The sequence below is a fragment of the Pelodiscus sinensis genome, chromosome 21, assembly GCF_052426305.1.
Source record: "Pelodiscus sinensis isolate ZL-2025 chromosome 21, ASM5242630v1, whole genome shotgun sequence".
Taxonomy (NCBI): Eukaryota; Metazoa; Chordata; order Testudines; family Trionychidae; genus Pelodiscus; species Pelodiscus sinensis.
The window spans coordinates 24046963-24064559 of record NC_143072.1 but is presented as its reverse complement, the minus strand read 5'-3'; the positions used below and the strand labels follow the sequence as shown (position 1 = coordinate 24064559).

The 17597-nt window shown below is 50.9% G+C and overlaps 1 protein-coding gene across 2 annotated transcripts in view; it reads left to right on the top strand.

The window, feature by feature from the left end:
* NXN (nucleoredoxin) overlaps positions 1-17597 on the top strand; it is a 93406-nt gene that overhangs the window by 57549 nt on the left and 18260 nt on the right. For both annotated transcript variants that reach the window (XM_075904654.2, XM_075904655.2), the window contains exons 2-5: positions 9893-10010; positions 12486-12619; positions 13038-13138; positions 13880-13986. In XM_075904654.2, the coding sequence (XP_075760769.2) occupies positions 9893-10010; positions 12486-12619; positions 13038-13138; positions 13880-13986 (460 nt within the window). The remainder of the gene's footprint in view (positions 1-9892; positions 10011-12485; positions 12620-13037; positions 13139-13879; positions 13987-17597) is intronic.

Genomic DNA, 17597 nt, shown 5'->3' with positions numbered 1-17597 from the left:
GCATAAGCTTTCGTGGGCAAAGACCCACTTCGTCAGATGCGAAGGGCATCTGACGAAGTGGGTCTTTGCCCACGAAAGCTTATGCTCCTACACTTCAGTTAGTCTATAAGGTGCCACAGGACTCCTCGTCGCTTTTGCAGATTCAGACTAACACGGCTACCCCTCTGATACTTGACACAGTTCAAGAAGGAAGTTGATAAATTGGAGGGGGTTCAGAGAAGATCCTCAAAAATGATTAAAGGATTTGATAACATGCCTTGTAGACAGAGACTAAAGGAGATCAGTATATTTAGTTTTAACAAAGAGATTGTTACGGGATAACCTGATCACAGTCTGTACATAGCTGCATAGAGAACGAGTTTTCAGTCTAGCAGAGAAAGGTCTAACGCAATCCAGTGGCTGAAAGTTGAACTGAGGCAAACTCAGAGTGCAAAAAAGATGCACTTTTTAGCACTACAGTTGATTAACCATTGGAACAACTCCCCAAGTACGGTGGTGGATTCACCATCACTAGCAATTTTAAAAATGTGATTGGATGTTTTTCTAAAGATCTGCTCTAGGAATTATTTTGGGGAGGTTCTGTGGCCTGTGCTATATAGGCGGTCAAGATGATCACAGTGATTACTTCTGGCCTTGGAATCTACTAATCATTTGCATTGACCTTATATATTGCACTTTACAGGTCCAAATGCCGCCACCTCTGTTATTGTTCTAGGATGAGCTACTCAATACGTGGCACGTGAGGTTTGGGTTTACGCAGGGCTCAACATGCAGCCCACAAGTGGGAGCCAAAAACAAAAAAAGTAGCCAATATGATGGTGTTCTGTTGAGATGCGTTTTAGTAGTTAAATTCCTGGTCTGTCATTGCTCATTAAAAGTGCTGTCATATGGTTGGAAATTGGGTAAATATTGCATTTTATTAATATCAGCAGAACTGACTTAAATGGGGCCTGCGTGTTGTGTAGTCTTGCCTTCATCTTTGTATTCATGCCCGTCAGTGTGAAAGAAGCTATTTCCATATATTGGCATATATATTTACATGCATATGCAACCACACTTAAGTTGTGGCCCTCGGCATGTGCTTGGGAGTATCATTGTTGCCCCCCGGGCTTCCAAAGTTGAGTAGCAAGCAAGCCGCTTTTTTGAAAGAGAGCATCAAGGCAGTCTGGATGCTCTCTTTCGAAAAAGCACAGTTTGCATTACATAGCGCGTTTGTTCGAAAGATCACTTTGGAAAAAAGGCGTTATTCCTCGTAAAACGAGATTTTTCCGCGGTTGAAAAAACTGCCGCGTTCTTTTGATTTACTTTCGAAAGAACGCGGCAGCAGTCTAGACACGGGAAGTTTTTCGAAAAAACCCTGTAGTCTCGACACACCCCCAGAGTTAGTGGGGAGTGGTGAAGCCAGCAGGAGACATGCTTCCCTTCTGAGCTGAGCTTGAACTGACAGGCCAGGCAGTAACTGGATTTGAATTGACAGGGCGCGGGCGGGCTCCATTGTCCTGCGGCTCCCCACCTGCTGTGTGCAACATCCGGGTGGCCCCCTGGCACTTGTAAATCCGTTAGGGCACAATGTGAAAGCTGGGAGCTCGTGCTGGGAGTGAGGGAGGCCGGGGGAGGGCATTCATCTGGCAGCACTGACTGCGGGAGTCAAGTGTCATGAACACTTGAGGGTGTCTCGACATGCTGGAACCAATCCACCGAGCAGAGTTGGAGCCAGCCTGTGTTCTCCAGATCCCAGAGCCACAGTCGTTTTCCCAGCAGTTTCCTGTTCGTTTCTCAAAGAGACCTCTTAGTATGGCAGCCGATGGTCCTGTAATGAGAGCGCGAAACGAGCTGAGCTCATGTCTGTCTGCCTTCCACTGGAAAGAAAAATGGCCTGGCCGCTTGATCGCTGTCCAAATACTAGTATGTGCAGAATAGAGGAAGAAACAGGCCCAAAGGGGGCCAGTTGCCCCAGGACCAGCCAATTCAAAAGGACCCAATGCTCCTGGCCACTGCTACTGCTGCAGCCTCACTACTGGAGCGCCGCACGGCATGCTCGGGGCAGCACTGAGGGCTGGCTGCGGGGGAAGGGGTGAAGTGCGCACCGGGAGGCACTGAGGGCTGGCTGCCCCAGCCCCCCCTCTTCTGCCCAGGGGCCCTGCAAGGCTGTCGGCCCTGGGAAGAGGAGAGATTTGGATGTATTGTCAGTGTCCTAGCGAAGAGCTGAACTTGTGTTGCTGGCAAGAAGTCCGCTCACCCCAGCAGTTCTCAGTCTGTAGTTGGACTTGTGAATCTCCTCCCCAGTCATTTTCTCTTGGGTTGGAGGGACGGTGGATTGCAAGTCACTCCCTTTCCAAGTTTTTGGTCTCTTGCTGAAACAAGTTTGCCAGTGGTAATGCCGTGGCTTTATTTCTCGCACTCCGTCCTATTGCACAGTGAGCATACATGGGTCAGTTTCACTTGCTGATTCTTGGTAATGCGTGGATTGTAGACGTTGCAGGGAGCCGTTTAAATCCAAACGGAAAACGTTTCCCCGTCAGATTCTGTAAACCACGACTCCTCCACTAATATTGGGTTTGAACTAACAGACAATGTAAGAATTGTCAGTATAACTGTGCTCCTAGGGGGAAAATGTTTTAATTTTTAATGTACAGTAACCCTTCTCTGTGAGAGCAACTTAGAGTAAATTTAACTGCCCCACCCCCAGTCTCCAATTACACTTTAATTCATCTGCCCTCTAGAAACTGCTATCAATACAGTGACCTCCCCAGAGGAAAAAACCTAAGCCCAGCTGCACTGAAGTATGCACAATGGTAGGGGTGGTGGCAAACAGGATCTATTAAAGGGCCTTGGAAGGAAATTAACAAGACTCTGAAGGCACTGTCTCCAAAGGAGAATTTGGAGGAAATGTTGCAGTGCTTTTCATTTAATAGAAAGCAGCAGCAGTCCCTGGTGAGAACACATTCTCATTATTGTTGATAGATCTGCCCCTGAGTTTTTGAATTTTTTGTTTGCTTAAATTTCCCAAGATCCAGGCAGAAGCATTGGTTCCAATATATATGTTGATATTGCTTGGACAAATACCTCTAAGAGCATTCATTTGACTTGGATGAAAACAGGCAGAAGTCTTTATCCTACTAAGGTTTGAGGAGTGGAATCTAGCATAACTATTTCCGGCGGGAACAAATCTCACGCTTGGGGTTCCAAATGCGCTGAAAGCAGTTTCATGTTATCTTTGCCCGTGAATCATCCCTATCCAGAGTTTGCACTAGTGAGTTACTGCACCCCCCAGATACCAGCGCTGAGAAATCAGTCAGCTTGACCAAAAATAGCAGCCTGCAGCTGTTAGTGCAGGGGGAGATACCCTTTCCCATTAGCATGCCATGGGAGAATGAGACCTTGAGACGCAACCCAGTTGGTTTTATTCCGTCCGTAGCCCAGTAGGTTTATAACCTGTCCCCTACCATTATTATGTAGTTTCCTGCTGTGTGGGCATTTAGTTTAACATTGATCTGATCTTTGTGTCCAACTCCAAAAGTTCTTCTGTGTGCTTCATGTTGGTCCATTTCTAGATCACCACGTCGGAGGAAACAAATGAGCAAGTGATTCGTTACAGTAGCATAGCAACCAATAGCCATACTTTGCCCTCCCATGATGCTTCTAATCCAGTGGCTCTCAAACAGGGTTGGGGGGGTTGTAAGGCAGTTACGTGGCAGCCGCGAGCCGTCAGTCCCCACCCCCTGCCCTGCTTTGCCTCCAGCATTCATAATAGTGCTAAATATTTTTAAAAGGGTTTTTAATTTATAAGGGCGTTGCACTTGGAGGCTTGTTGTGCAAGGGTCACCGGTACAGAAGTTTGAGTTCCACTGCTCTAGTCTGATGAGGAACTGAGGCCTTGAAACGTTGAGTGATTTGTAGGTAAAGTCACAGTATGAGTCAGGATTTGAACTCCGGTCCTGCTTTCCAAGGTCCTGCCAATTAAATCCACTGATGATTTTGTGTTATGGATCAGATTACATAACTGGGAACTCGATGTTCCACCGGAACTGTTCTGTCAAGCACCTGTACAAGGTACCAGGTATATTTCTGTATAAACTATGTTGGTATCTTGAGAAGAGAATGCTTCCACAACTGCTATTGCAACTGGCTTTGTGTGTGTAGTAGACAGTTTAACGCAGTGTTTCTCAACCAGTCGTATGAGTACCCTTAGGAGTACTCAAGAGAAGTCGGGAGGGGTACATCAACAACTGAAATTTGGAGAAAACTGAATTTTTGTTTTAAGTTTTACAGCGCTTTAGTATTTTTGTACTACTTATATCCAAAAATTTCATCGCACGCCTGGCTTCAATTAAGTGGTTTAAACAAATGTGTTGCAGTGGTAGAAAAAAATTGTGTGTGTCTGAAAACTGTAGGTACTGGGGGGGTACCTATCTATATCTATATCTATATCTATATCTATATCTATATCTATATCTATATAATTTGTAAAAGGGGTACTTTATAAAAAAAAAAAAAAGGTTGAGAAACACTGGTTTAACATACCAACAGTGCAGTGTGAATTGGGAGTGAGGAGCAGTCTGAAAGGATCAACTGATTTTGGGTTGAAGAGTCTAGATTAAATCCACATCTGGGTTAGATTTGGCTTGATCCTGCAGATTTGCAACAGCTGTTGGGAAGTGGAGCAAAGCTCTCTTTAAATGCATGCTCAAATTCTCAGAGCAAGAAGCATGGTGTTTCAGTGTCATTCTCCTCGAGACAGGAAATGCTGCTTTTAAAAGTGGCGAAAGCAGCAGTGTCCTGTAGCATCCTCTGATCTTCCTGCAGTTTCCGATTAGCTCACACTTGGCTTTCCATCCACCGTGCCTAGCTCGGTAGATGATCCTTTCAGGGCTGATCGTTCACCTCCTTGTACTGTGTCTGCCTTTGCTTTCTCTTTCATTTGCCTTACTGTGTGGGACACGAATGCTCTGCATTGCTCTGACTATAGGGTAGCCAGCTTCCTATGCCAGCAGGCAGAGGAGATACTTTGCCAGTGATCGGTGATTTGATTGGATGTAACAAGGCCACAAGGAATTTCCATACCATGAAATTGTTGCAGCCATTCTTAGATAGAGCTGCGAGACCCGCTGATTCTACAGAACCACAGCATTCCCTGTTCTGTCGTCAGCCCAGCAGCATCACGACAGAGCCTAGCAGTCTGAGGACCTGTCATCTCTGTCGCCTTCATTTGTGCGTGAAAGGTATTGTCCAAAGGCTGAACTAATTAAAATTCCAGAGATTTCACCGTGAGGTTAATGGAACCATTGGAGCTGTTTCCCAAGGGATGTGGTGCATTCTCCCATCACTAACATCTTTAAATCAAGATTGGAAATATTTCTGAAAGCTCTAGCACAACCATAGGATTCCGACTTGATGAAGGAATCGCTGGGTAAAATACCGAGGAGTCCTGTGGCACCTTAGAGACTAACAGATTTATTAGGGCATAAGCTTTCGTGGCTAAAACCCACTTCATCAGATGAACTGGAGCGGAAATGACATAGGCAGGGGTATGTACATAAATACAACAAAAGAAAAAAGTTACTTATCAAGTGCAGGACCAGAGTTAATGACGCTAATCAAGTCAAGTTGGATGTGGCTCATTCACAGCATCTGATGGGGAGATGTGACTATCAAGAGAGGGGAAATTGCCTTCGTAATGGGTTAACCAGTTAAAATCTTTATCAGTCCTAATTTGAGTGTAAGGAATTTGAAAACGAATTGCGGTTCAGCTGTTTCCCTTTGTAATCGGGTTTTGAAGGGATTTTCTGTCGAAAGATAGCTACTTTCAAATTCATTACTGCATGTCCAGTAGGTTAAAGTGTTCCCCTGTAGGTTTGTGTGTGTTTAAATCTATTTTCTCTAAGTTGCCCCAGGACTCCTGATTGTTTTTGCAGATACAGACTGACAGGGCTACCCCTCTGGGTAAAATACTTCCTCCATGTATTGCAGGAAGTCAGATGAGGTGACCATAGTGGGTCCTTCTGGTCTTACATCTCTGAATCTGTTACGGTACTGTGTCAAATGCTTAGTTTTTCTGTAGTGCCCATCCATCTCTCTAGCATGGAACAGAGTCCTGATGGAATCTCTTTGCTGTCTTTGTATTTCCAGATGTTTCACAGTGATTGTAACAGAGTTTTCAGCCATCAGGAGGCTATTTCTAAGTTTGGATAGTTGTCAAGTTAAAAGCTGAGGCTGTGTAGCACTTACTGATGCCTTTATTACCTGTAACTCTTAACAAAACAGAACATATATCCTGTTCTTCAAGGGGAGAGAATCAGAGGGAATTTGAATTACAAAAATAAGCAGAACATGACAAAAAACCAGCCCAGTTTCCTATCAAGGTTATGTACTTTCAGGTCAGACCTGCCGTAAATGAGCCATTACACTTTCTCTTAGAAGTGTCTGAGATGCTTTGGGAAGCTGAGCTTGATTGAAAGAGCCCATTGCCATGGGAATGGTGGTAAATCTTGGCAATCATTCTTCAGTGCCTGCGTTTTTCATTTCCAATCAGCTTTCCCAATGCACAGGAGACTCATCGGATCAAACTGCTCTGGCTTTGAACAGCGCATCCATGTACTTTCTGATACAGACATCCAGATTAATATGGTTAGTGCTTAGAGACCACTAATTTGCCATTCAAGCCTTTCATAACTGGGTTTGTATGACAGCATGTTCCAGTCGTCTTAAGAGCAGTTGCCTTGTTTCTTCATTTGGGTCTCATGCTGCATTTAAATTATAGCCCAACTAATAGGCAGGACTTAAACAGCTGTTTGTCAGGGGATTAATTTATTATCTTTAGGACAGAGGTCCTCACCAGTCTGAGTTGGTTAAATTTTGCAGAGGCTGCATTGAGGCAGGTGAGCAGAGCTGTGCAAAATATTCTCTGCTTACAGTAAGCAGTGTGAAATTGACCAGCTTTCGGCTTCTGTTACAGCTGGTTCTAAGCCCTGCCCAGCAACTCTGTCACTGTGACTGATTTTGTCTTGCTTTGCTTGGAATTTGTGCATAATTGAGTTGGAGCTGGTGGGTCTGTGCTTAATGCCCAGCACTGCCACAGAAATGACCTGAATTTAATTCTCAAGCTCAGTCCCTCTTTCTCCCTTGACCTTGTAGCATGGGTAGCCCCGGAACCTTGGGTTGCTCTACGGTTATTCATACAGCACCGTGGATGTACGGAACATGTAAACGCTGTAGACTGTAATGATTGTTAGGTGCATGGTTGGTTCGGCACAATGTAGAGACTGCTCCCTGTGAGCCCCCAAAAGGAAAGCTGCAGCAGGTGTAGTGCCAAGAGGAGAGTCTGTTGAATATGGCAAGTACATGACAAACGAGTAAAGTGTGAGCAGCTACTTACAGCCAGCTGGCCAGTTGCTAACCACAAAAAAGTTACAGAAAGTAACACCCTCTCTGATGCTTGAGAAGCATCTGATCCCTGCGAAGATCCCTTTAAGCTTCACAAACGTGGATTTACTTTCTGTCTTTTGAGAACCAGGCTCGATTTAACATGGCTGGCTTGCATTCAGTAAAGTCTTAGCCGCTTTTGGGGCCAAATCCATTGGGTTTGTGCATCAGCATCATTGATGACATCTAGCTTAGCCCTGGGAATAGTGTGCGTTAAGAAACGGGTGCTATCAGGGGTAGCACAGAGCATTGTGTTTCTGGAGGTCCTGATAGTTATTTTTAAATCATTTTGAATCTGTGTATCTACTTGTGTAGATATTGGTGACCTAGAGGACTTTATCAAATAAGAAGTAAATCTTTATAGCCTTATCAAGTCTTTCAAAACACAATAATATAGAGAGAATCAAGATCTAGTATGGGCGTAGGTTCCGGAAGAGAGATCTAGATATTGACATTCAAACCTAAATGTCTTTATGACTAGAACCCATAGCTAGAGTGTTGGAAAATATCTGCAAATCTAGATCACCCAGTTCACTCTGGCTGGAAGGTGTTTCCTTTTCCCATAACCCTTCATCTGTTTTGTCTGCTAGACGGTAAACTCCTCAGGGCTGGTGGTGTTTCTTAATACAGAGTATTCTGCATCTCCAGCCGACAGCGCCTTGTACAATGGGAGCCCAATTTCAGCGGAGACTTGAGTATTACTCCGATAAAACAAGGAGGTGGTTCAGTATACAGCAGCATTTGCGTTGAGGTTTATTCTGGATCCATTGGTTTGCATTGGAAAAGAACTAGCATACAGTATGAGAAGTAGTGGAATTCTGAATTGTATTAACATTGAGGCTCCATTCTGCTGTACTTCCATTGCGGTTTTTTGTTCTCCACTGGCCCAAATGAATGTCATAAATATCTGTGGAGCCAGGGAAGGGTTTGCAGCACATTATTTGATGATGTGGGAAACTAATGATTCATTTCCTCTCCTCTCTTCCCCTCCCCTCCTCTCTCCTGTCTTCTCTGGTACTCTGTTGTGATCTGATTGCATTTAAGAGGTTGATAATTCATCACCGGGCTGTTTAGGTTGAAGTGCCTTGGAAACATGTAAGTGAACTGTTCAGATTGGAATGTTTATGTACTCGAAGCTCTGAGATCAGCTTCTCAGACCACAGCCTTTCCTGGCTTTTAGCTAGGGTTGAAGATGTGTTCGAGTGATTACAGAAGGCCGGGGGAGGTTGTGAATTGCAGGCTTCCCAAGCCCCATGTACACCTGCAGGTTACGTCTTGCCAGCAGTTATCTTCCTCTTTCTATAGGGCCGTCTGGTGCTCGGGGCTTTTTTACAGCCCTGGTGTATTTTATTCTGCATCTGAAATGTACACGCAGAACTGTGATGCCAGCTGAGAAGCATGAGACCCCTGGTGTGTTTCAGTTATGGAGGCGGGATGAAGGTAGCAGTGTGGGGAGTTCTATTCTGCTGATCAAGCTGGCCAGCCTGCGGCGGCATCTAGGCCAGGGGTGGCCAAGCAGGTGGATCTGGCCCGCAGAGGCCCTGCTGCTTCCCCGCCCCTAGGCCAATTAGGGGGTGGAGGCGGGGGAGAGAGTGACGCTTCCTCCTCCCTTGCCAGGAGCATGTGGCACTTTGAAGCACCACAAGCTGCTTGCAGGGCGGGGGGGGGGGGGGAAGAGTGGAGGAGGCTTCGTGTGCTCCCCCACTCCCAAGCTCTGATTGGCCTGGGGGTGGCGGAGCGTGCCAAGCCTCTGCCAGGGCATGGGTGCCTAGTGGGAAGGGGGGGCAAAGGGGCTCCCTCACCCTCAGACCAGTCATGGTCTGGTGGTGGGGTAGCCACGCCCCTTCTCATTTAGGCCCCGCCCCTTCCGGGGTGGCTTGGGGCTACTTCAAACATTTTTGAAGTGGCCTCCAGGCAAAAAGTATTTGCCCCTGGTCTAGGCATCACGCTCTCCCCATGATTCTGTATGTCAGCCCTGTTTTCAGTGTGAACGTGTCTTGTGCATGGATTGGAGATGTCATGAACGGTGAGCTCGGCATGAAGGAAGCCGCTGACGCAGGATTGCCTCACAGCGGCGGTGGCAGTAGCATATCCTATAGCACCTCCCAGCCAAAGATCTCAGAATGCTCCACTGGGGGGGGGTGTAAATAGTATCCCCATTTTATACGTGGGTAAGCAGAGGCACAGGGAGCCGAACGCCTGTGTCTGAGGTGACATAGCGAGCGCGTGGCAGAGCTGGGAGTAGAATGCAGACTCCGCTCCCAGCCCTAGGCATGTAACCGTACAAGGAAGTTCCAGAAGAGACGAAGCCATGTGCTTTTGAGGTCACCAGGCTAGCAGTAGCCAGAGGCTTGTGTGAGACCTTTGGATGCTCTGCTGCAAACGGGCTTGTAAGATGCTGCTGCTCAAAAGCTGTAATGGTCAAGCTGCTTATAGTTTACCTCTTCTTCTCCCTCCCCCTCTTTTACAGCTGAAACTATGGAACAAATACAGAGTCTCCAACATTCCATCGCTGATATTTATAGATGCTTCCACAGGGAAGGTTGTGTGCAGAAACGGCCTGTTGGTGATCCGGGATGACCCAGAAGGTAAGATCCGGAGCGTGGCCCGTCCACACGGATAGATAACAGTCAGCTTCTCTTTTAGCTCCCTTTCCAACATGTGCCTTGAAGCAAAAACATGGAACAAAATGAAGATCATCGGCGTTACCTCATCAAAACTCTGGATTATTTTCAGCACGAAATTCCCTGCATTGTTCCCATGAGAGTTAGGGTTTTGTTTTTAACAAACAAAAGCATCCCTTCGAGGTTTTCTGTGTGAAGTGCTAATGAGGAAAAGTGAGATGAAATGAAACACTGTAGCTAGCATTTCACTGGGCAGGACACAGGCGGGCAAACTGAGGGCCCATATTTTTCATCTCTCTGCCGGTCTCATTTAGTGATGGTGTATATAATAGTAACACTACACCGTTTGAGAGAGAACAATTCCCTTGTCACGCCGCTTGCAGCAATATGGCTGCGTCAACACCGTCGTGCTGGTACGTCAGGCAATGAATGCTCTTTGTGAGCACTTTTGGTGACAAAAATACTGGCATGTCTGCTGATAAAGCCCATTTACACTGGCACTTGCTGCAGCAAAGCCTTTAGGTTTGGGTTTTTTTTTTTAAACCCGTGAATAACAAAAGCTTTTGTCACTCAATGGCCAGTATAGACAAAGCCTTAGAGATGATGCTTAAAAAAAGCTGCAGTTTTTTTCTAAATTGTATTATGCTGCGTGTTTATACCAGGCTGCCTTCTCTGAATCGTCAAGTGACAAAAACAATCCGATATTGCTGCACGTATTTGTAGTCACTACACAGAGATGCTACGCGCCTGTGACCTTTCTGCCTGTGTGCTCACCCTTCCGTGGGGTTGTCATTTCCTCAGCACGGGAATGCCAGATACTGAAAACAAGCCCCGACGTGTAACGCAAGGGGCCAGAGCTATGTAGCGTAACACGCTGAGTCCACTCTGTGGTCTAAACCCTCTGCGAATGTTGCTTTAGCTCCGGCTGACTGTATAGGCTGCTTATTCCGGGAATTGGCAGAAGGAATATTCCGAATAAAATAAGATGCTTTTTTCCATGGGCAAGGAAACCTGTATGTCCAGTATCAAGCCTTAAAGCTGTGGGCAGCGCAGCCCGGTGCGTAGGAAACGAAAATGATCGCCGCTCTAAGGAAGCCGGCTGCTGTTCCTAAAAGACACAGACCGAGGCGGGAGTTGGGCGGCAGTAACCGAGGGTAACCAGCCGCTTCTCCGTTGGTTTCAAACGGTAGCTGTGAGGAGTGTGCTGGCCAGACCGAAGATGAATAGTCAGAGCGCGTGGCCGGCGGGAGCCCCAGCCACAAGCAGGGCAGAGCTAGGCCGCAGGCATTGAAGAGGGAAGACGGACGAGCGGACTGCAGCAACGAGCTGCCTGCCCAAAGCAGCACTTCCCTGCCTCGTCCCAGGGAGCATTCCGGCAGCAGGAAACCTGGGGAATGCGAACAAACACGGGAATCCTTAGGGCCAGATCCTGCCCCGCTGCGGGCACCGAGGGCCCTGAGCAGGGTAGAAACTGGTGCAGTTTGGCTGCGTGAATGTTTGGGGAAGGGGCGGAGAAGAGGATACAGAGGCTTAGGTAGGAGACGTGAGCCGTCTGCATGCTGCAAAGCCCGGCTCCCAGGGGGTGTCCAGCATGGAGGGGTTCGAGGGCAGCTGCCCGGGGCGCAAGCCTACGGGGGGCACCTGATGGCAGCTGTAAGGGGTGCACAGCGCCCCTTATAGCCCCCCTTAGAGCTGCCATCAGGTGCCGCGCTCCCAGATCGTGGGCTGCAGCAGCTCCCAGCAGCCACCCTGCAGCGGCCGCCCAGGGCGGGGGCCGCGTTAACCCCCGCAGTGCCGGCCAGCAGCGCCCTTCCCCCCGTGGCTGCGGGGCCCTGCACAGCCAGTCTCGGCCTGCCCTGGGCAGCCCCGGTCTGCGTGCCAGTGGCGGTGGCCGGGCTGGGCTGGGCCAGGCAGGGCACGTGCGTCCTGCCGCCACCAGCTGTGCACTCCCTGCCCCATGCGCTGGGCGGGGGCGGGGCCACGCACGCGCCCTCCCCCAACCCAGGGTGCAATTAACCTGTCTGCCCGGGTGCCGGAATGGCTCGGGCCAGCCCTGGCTGAGCGCTCCTTTGCGGGAAGGAGGGGCTGCATAGACGGCTTCACCCCTCGGACTGCAGGAGCAGCGAATCTCTGGGGAGGTGCACCCCCCTTATAGAAAGCCTGATGGCTCAGGACTGGGGGCAGAGAACGTGGCTGCTCCCCTTCGCCTCCCTCCTTGGGTGGTTGACGTGTGGTGCTGCTCCCTGCCCGGGGCTGCGACCCAGGATCCGGGTGGGAGGGGGCAGAGGAGGTCGGCACGAGAAGCCGTCGGTGCGGCTGTTGCACGATTGCCCAGCTCCGGGCCTTTGGAGGAAGGGTGGGGGGCCCTCGGCAGAGCTCTGGGAACTGGAAATGCAAGTGGCGCCTCTCTCTCTCCTCCACGGCCCCACGCTCCCCTAGGGCTGGAATTCCCCTGGGGACCAAAGCCCTTCAGTGAAGTTGTCGCAGGGCCTCTGCTCAGAAGCAACGGCCAGTCGCTGGACAGCGCCGCCCTGGAGGGCTCTCACGTGGGGGTCTACTTCTCTGCGCACTGGGTGAGTGGCTGGCGGCTCTGCGGCGCACGCCGCGTGGGCGGGGCGGGGGGCAGCTCCTCCCACTGGGTAACTCCGCCCAGCGCTGCCTGGGCTGACACCTCGGGCTCGATTCCCTTTCCAAGAGCAGCTGTGCCCGAGGCGAAAGGCACCGGCCGGGGGAGCCGGCGAGAGCTTCCACCTGCCCCTTCCGAGGCGGGGGCTGCACGGGTGACTTGCTGAGCCAGCGCCCCCTAGTCACTCCATGTGGTGGGCTAGGAGCTGCCTGGAGGGCCCCCTGGAAAGCAGGAATTGTGGGTGCCGTGCGGGGCTCCCTGATCTCCTTGTGGGGGGAAGCTGTAGCGTGAATCAGACCCATTGACTCCCAAGAGAGCTGCGTCTCTGCTGTCCAGTTACTACTTTCTCCTCTGTGTGTTTCCAGTGCCCCCCCTGCCGAAGCCTCACCAGGGTCCTGGTGGAGTCCTACCGGAAAATCAAGGAGGCGGGGCAGAAATTTGAGATTGTCTTTGTTAGCGCAGACAGGTAACCGACCCTGCTGTTTGCTTGGAGGGCTCTGGGCCGTGCCGCAGTGCAGGCACCAGAGGGGATGCTTGGGGGGTGTCTGCACCCCGGACGGAGACACCCTTGCCCCAAGCCAGGAGGGAGCTGGGAGTTACTAGAGGCAGATGGGGATCAGTCAGGCTTTGTGCTACATTCGGCTGTTTGAGTTGTGCCCGGGGGATGAAAGACACGCCCAGGTGGAATGGATGCAGGCCCCGCTTTAAAGAGATCCCGGTCAGGCCTCACGCCTGGGACAGGGTTCCAGGTGTGGGGAGGGGAGGCAGCACAGGGCTGTTCCCTGCAAGCCAGCCTGGGAGTGGGAGGTGGCTCTGAGTCTGCTAAATCGGCAGGGTGAAGGGGAGAGATTGAAGGACAAGCGAGGCTAGGGGGTGGGGCGCAGGCAAGCACAGAACCCGTACGGAGGGCTTGGCACTGGGCTTCGAGTTCCCTCCGTGCTCTGGAGACCAGCCTCAGTTCTGCGGGGCCCTGGGGTAGCAGCTGAGGAGATTTGCAATCTCTTACTGAAACATGCTACACGCTTTGGGGAGGGGCTGGCTTTAAAATCCAGGGTCTCCCCCTGGCTGGGGGCCACTTGGCCTGCCCTGCATACAGGTCCTGGGGACGTGGCGGGTACCTGCTGGGCTGCGTACAGCTTTCCTGGGCAAAGGGCTGAAAGAACGGCAGGGAAGGAGCATGTGTTTGACCCCCATGTCCGTCGCACAGGTCGGAGGACTCTTTTAAGCAGTATTTCAGTGAGATGCCCTGGCTAGCCGTCCCGTATGCTGATGAAGCCAGAAGATCGCGCCTCAACCGGCTCTATGGCATACAAGGTAGGAAACCCCCCGAGCCCGCGTGCTCCCCTCGGGTTTCCTCTTGTTTAAATAAAGCCAGGCACCAGCAGAGCTGCTACATTTCTCTCCTCTGCAGATGTATCTTCCTTCCCCCTGCCAGCCTGTTAGCCGCAACCAGACTTCAGAGCAACCTTATCATTCCTGCTGGAAAGTTGGAGCCTGATCCATTTGTTTTGCTTTTCTTTAAGTTTCCCGGGTTGTTTTCTTGCTCTCCTATGTGGTAGGAACTCAGCCATTGTTCTATGTAGCGCGCAAGGAAGAGATGGCATCTGGTTTGCGTTAGTGACATGAACTCTGCATGACATTTGCATGTTTGATGTAAATCTGCTCTTCCAGGTGTTAGGTCCAGAATTACACACAGGCCTTGGCTGCAGAGGTGGGGGTGGCAGGAGAGGGCGAGAGAGATTGTGTGTGTGGTTTTTTTCAAGGTGTCCACAGGACTGTGCGGTCACAGCCGGTCGGAAGGTAACTGGTGCAATGCGCTGACCCTTCAATACCCAGAGGACGGCATTGCTCTCTCGCTTAGTGGGTGTAGTTAGGGGGCAGGATAAACAGGGCCGTTAGCGAGTGGGGAAGTCTTTAGTATTTATGCGTTTCCACCCTGTGAGGGGAACTGAACTGGAGGGATTGATTTATGATGGGAGGTGAGACGAATGAAGGATAATTTGGGTAGGTGATGTCTCAGGGGACGTGGTCTGACGACAGCCTGCAAGTGTCGGAGAGATGCGAACGCCACGGAGGGAATTGCTGGGGGTGGGGGTTCCCAGGTGCAGCTGTGGGCCTGCCCTTCCACAGGGTTTCTCAGGGCCTGGCTCTGTTACCCTAAGGCCTCTTCACCTCTTCACACCACCATGGCAGCATCCAGGGGCCATAAAGTGTAAATGTAAATTACCTGCCCTGGACTGTCGTGTCCTGCTGTCCAAAGCTTTCTGAAAGCCAGGGGAGTAAACAGTGGGCACTCGGCATCTGCACCAGCCGTTCATCTGTTTAACAAAACTGTCAGCTCTGCCCTGCCATGCCCCAGTCTGTGCCGGCTTTCGCGTTTCAAAATGTCTCCATGGACCATTGGTCCCAGGTGTCCCTCTGTGGAGCGCAGCGTACGTACCCAAGCAGATCTGCAGAGGTTAGCTGGCAGACTCTGTGGGACGAGGCCGTCCCTGGCTTTTCAGCCATGTGTTACTTCTCCAGTTGAGTGGTTGAATTGTTTCATCCTTGGCCTTTCTGCCCTTTGTGGGTGTCCCCCGCCTCTCCCGTGTCCGGGCCAATGATTGCCTCCACTCTGTCACCTCCATAGTAAACACAAGTGCATCCTCGAGGGATGTGCTGTTCAAAAGCCTAGTGTGGATGTGAAAGATCTATTGCTGCAGCTACCGCTAGTTTATTGCTCTGCTGCCTGTTGGCCTTGCTGGGTTTGCCGGTGCAGTTTAAAACCCAGGTTATTTGTCACTCGTCTCTCTAGCTGGGAACTGCGTTTCCATTTCCCCCGTTGAACACCCCCTCGACATTCCATCTGTTTGACATAAAACCCTGACAGTGCTGCATTGCCTCCTGGACGCCGTCTCTGCCTTTGCCCGGGCCGAGCCTTCTCCGGTGGCTGCTGCTCCCGCTTCCCGAGCTCGGTGAGAAATCTGTCCGGGGAGCCCTGAGCAGTCCTGCCCTCCCCCCCCCCCCAAAAAGGGGAAGCCGTGTCTGAGCAAGTGCGAGCAGCGTAGGAGGCGGGGAAGAGGCGTGCGTGAGGGGCACGGTGTTTGTGTTTTTCACAAGTCGTTGAATGCCCAGGAGCCCGTTGGCAGAGCTTTCCGGTGCCTGAGGGACAGGATGCAGCGATGACCAGATCCCTTGTGACGTGGCTTCCATCGCTGGCTCCCTCTCCCCGGGAGAAAGCCAGAGGGAAACGTAAAGACAAATGCAGGGTTGTTGGGCTTTCATTGGATCTCCCTGAATGCCTTTATCCCAGTGTGGAGCCAGTCGGGTGCACCATTCCCCCCGATATTCAATGGCTTGGACTGTGTCGCGGCTCGGGCCTCCCCTCAGGTTTACAGCCACGTCGTCATCAGGGAAGAAGGGCGTGGCCTCCCAAGGGTTACCAACCCCTCCCTCCAAGTGACTCTGTGGTCCTTAACGATATACAAAAACTAAGAAGTCCCCGTGAGGACAGTCTTTTACATGGATATGCTCCCCGGCCCTAGGGATCTTCTGACCACGGCGCACCGGCTGACAGAGGGAAGGGGGACCAGGGCCCTCCCTCACTCCAGGTCCCGACCCAGGACCCTAAAGACGGGGTCGTGGGTTTCCTGTCCGGTTGGGGGGGAGCCCGCTGTAACTCACCAACCCACGGGTGGCCTGTTGGCTCCTTCGCCCAGTCCTGGGTCACTTCCTTCCCTCCGTCGCGCTCCCGGGTATCCCTGCGTCCCGGCTGTCTCGCCTTTCCTGCTCCCTGTTGCTCCGTCCAGCGGCACCCTGCTCCTTCTCCCCAGCCGCCACTGTGGCTCTCCCTTCCGGCCCGAGCTCTCCCTTCCCCCTCCCGGGTCGGTCCGGTATCTTTTGTGCCGCCCGCGCTAGGCTGCTCCGCCCTCGCCGTCCGCCGACTCCGCCCCTCCCTGCTGCGTCCCTCTGGCGTCGGCCTGTGCTCTTCCCCCGCCTCTGGCGGTGGCGCTAGAACACGCCGCACAGGGCCACCAAGAGGGTGCACCTTCCCGGCAAACGCCTCCCCGGGGCTCCCGAGAGAGCGGGGCTCGGGGACTTCCGCGGCGTTGTCTGGCACCGCGCCCGACGCCCCGTCACAGGCTCTCCAGCGCTATTCATCACCAGACTTAGTCATTCTGTGCATTGTGGCTGTTCAGAAATCACTCCGTTGGACACACCGTTCCCAGCTTTCATGCCGATTCCCTCCTTCAGCTCAGGCTGCCTGCGGAACAAGGAGCAGCGATACATTTTATACCCCAATGGGGATTTTCTTTCGCTAATTTGTATGTAGAAAGAGATTTTGGTTTTGTAGACATCCTCACTGACCCCCTCATGTTGCATTGGATGAGCAGTGGTTATGAGAGAAGCTCTTTTCCTAAAAATCTGTCTGCCCATCTCTTTAGGTTTTTACAAGGTTGCCCATCACTGGGGTATCTGAGGAGCCTTTTGCAAGAAGCAACCACAAATCTCTTCCTTCCTGCCCAGTAAGGCAGGAACAATGTTTAAAGTTATAGTCGGGAAATGTCGTGTCCCTTCTGGACTCAGGAAAGCCAAAATCCTGCTCGTCCCAACAGATGGGATAGCAGGTCCAGTTGCTTTTTTCCCTTAAAAATAAAGCAAAACAAAAAGTCCTGCTGCACATGCTTCAGTTACTTTATCCATTGGACAAGAACGCTGCTTCTGAGCATCACAAATCCATCACGAACAAGATTTTTTTTTTAAAAAGAAAACCTGAGATTTCCTTGCCAGCAGTTACCTTACAATAAGAATATTGTCAGATGACGTCATAAAAACATTCTGTCACTGAGCTTTTATAAAAAGTTAGTCACATAGGAGAGAGGAAAGATGGAACCGCCTTTACCATCTAGTGGGTAAAATCTAACCCATGACTTCATCTGTCCTGT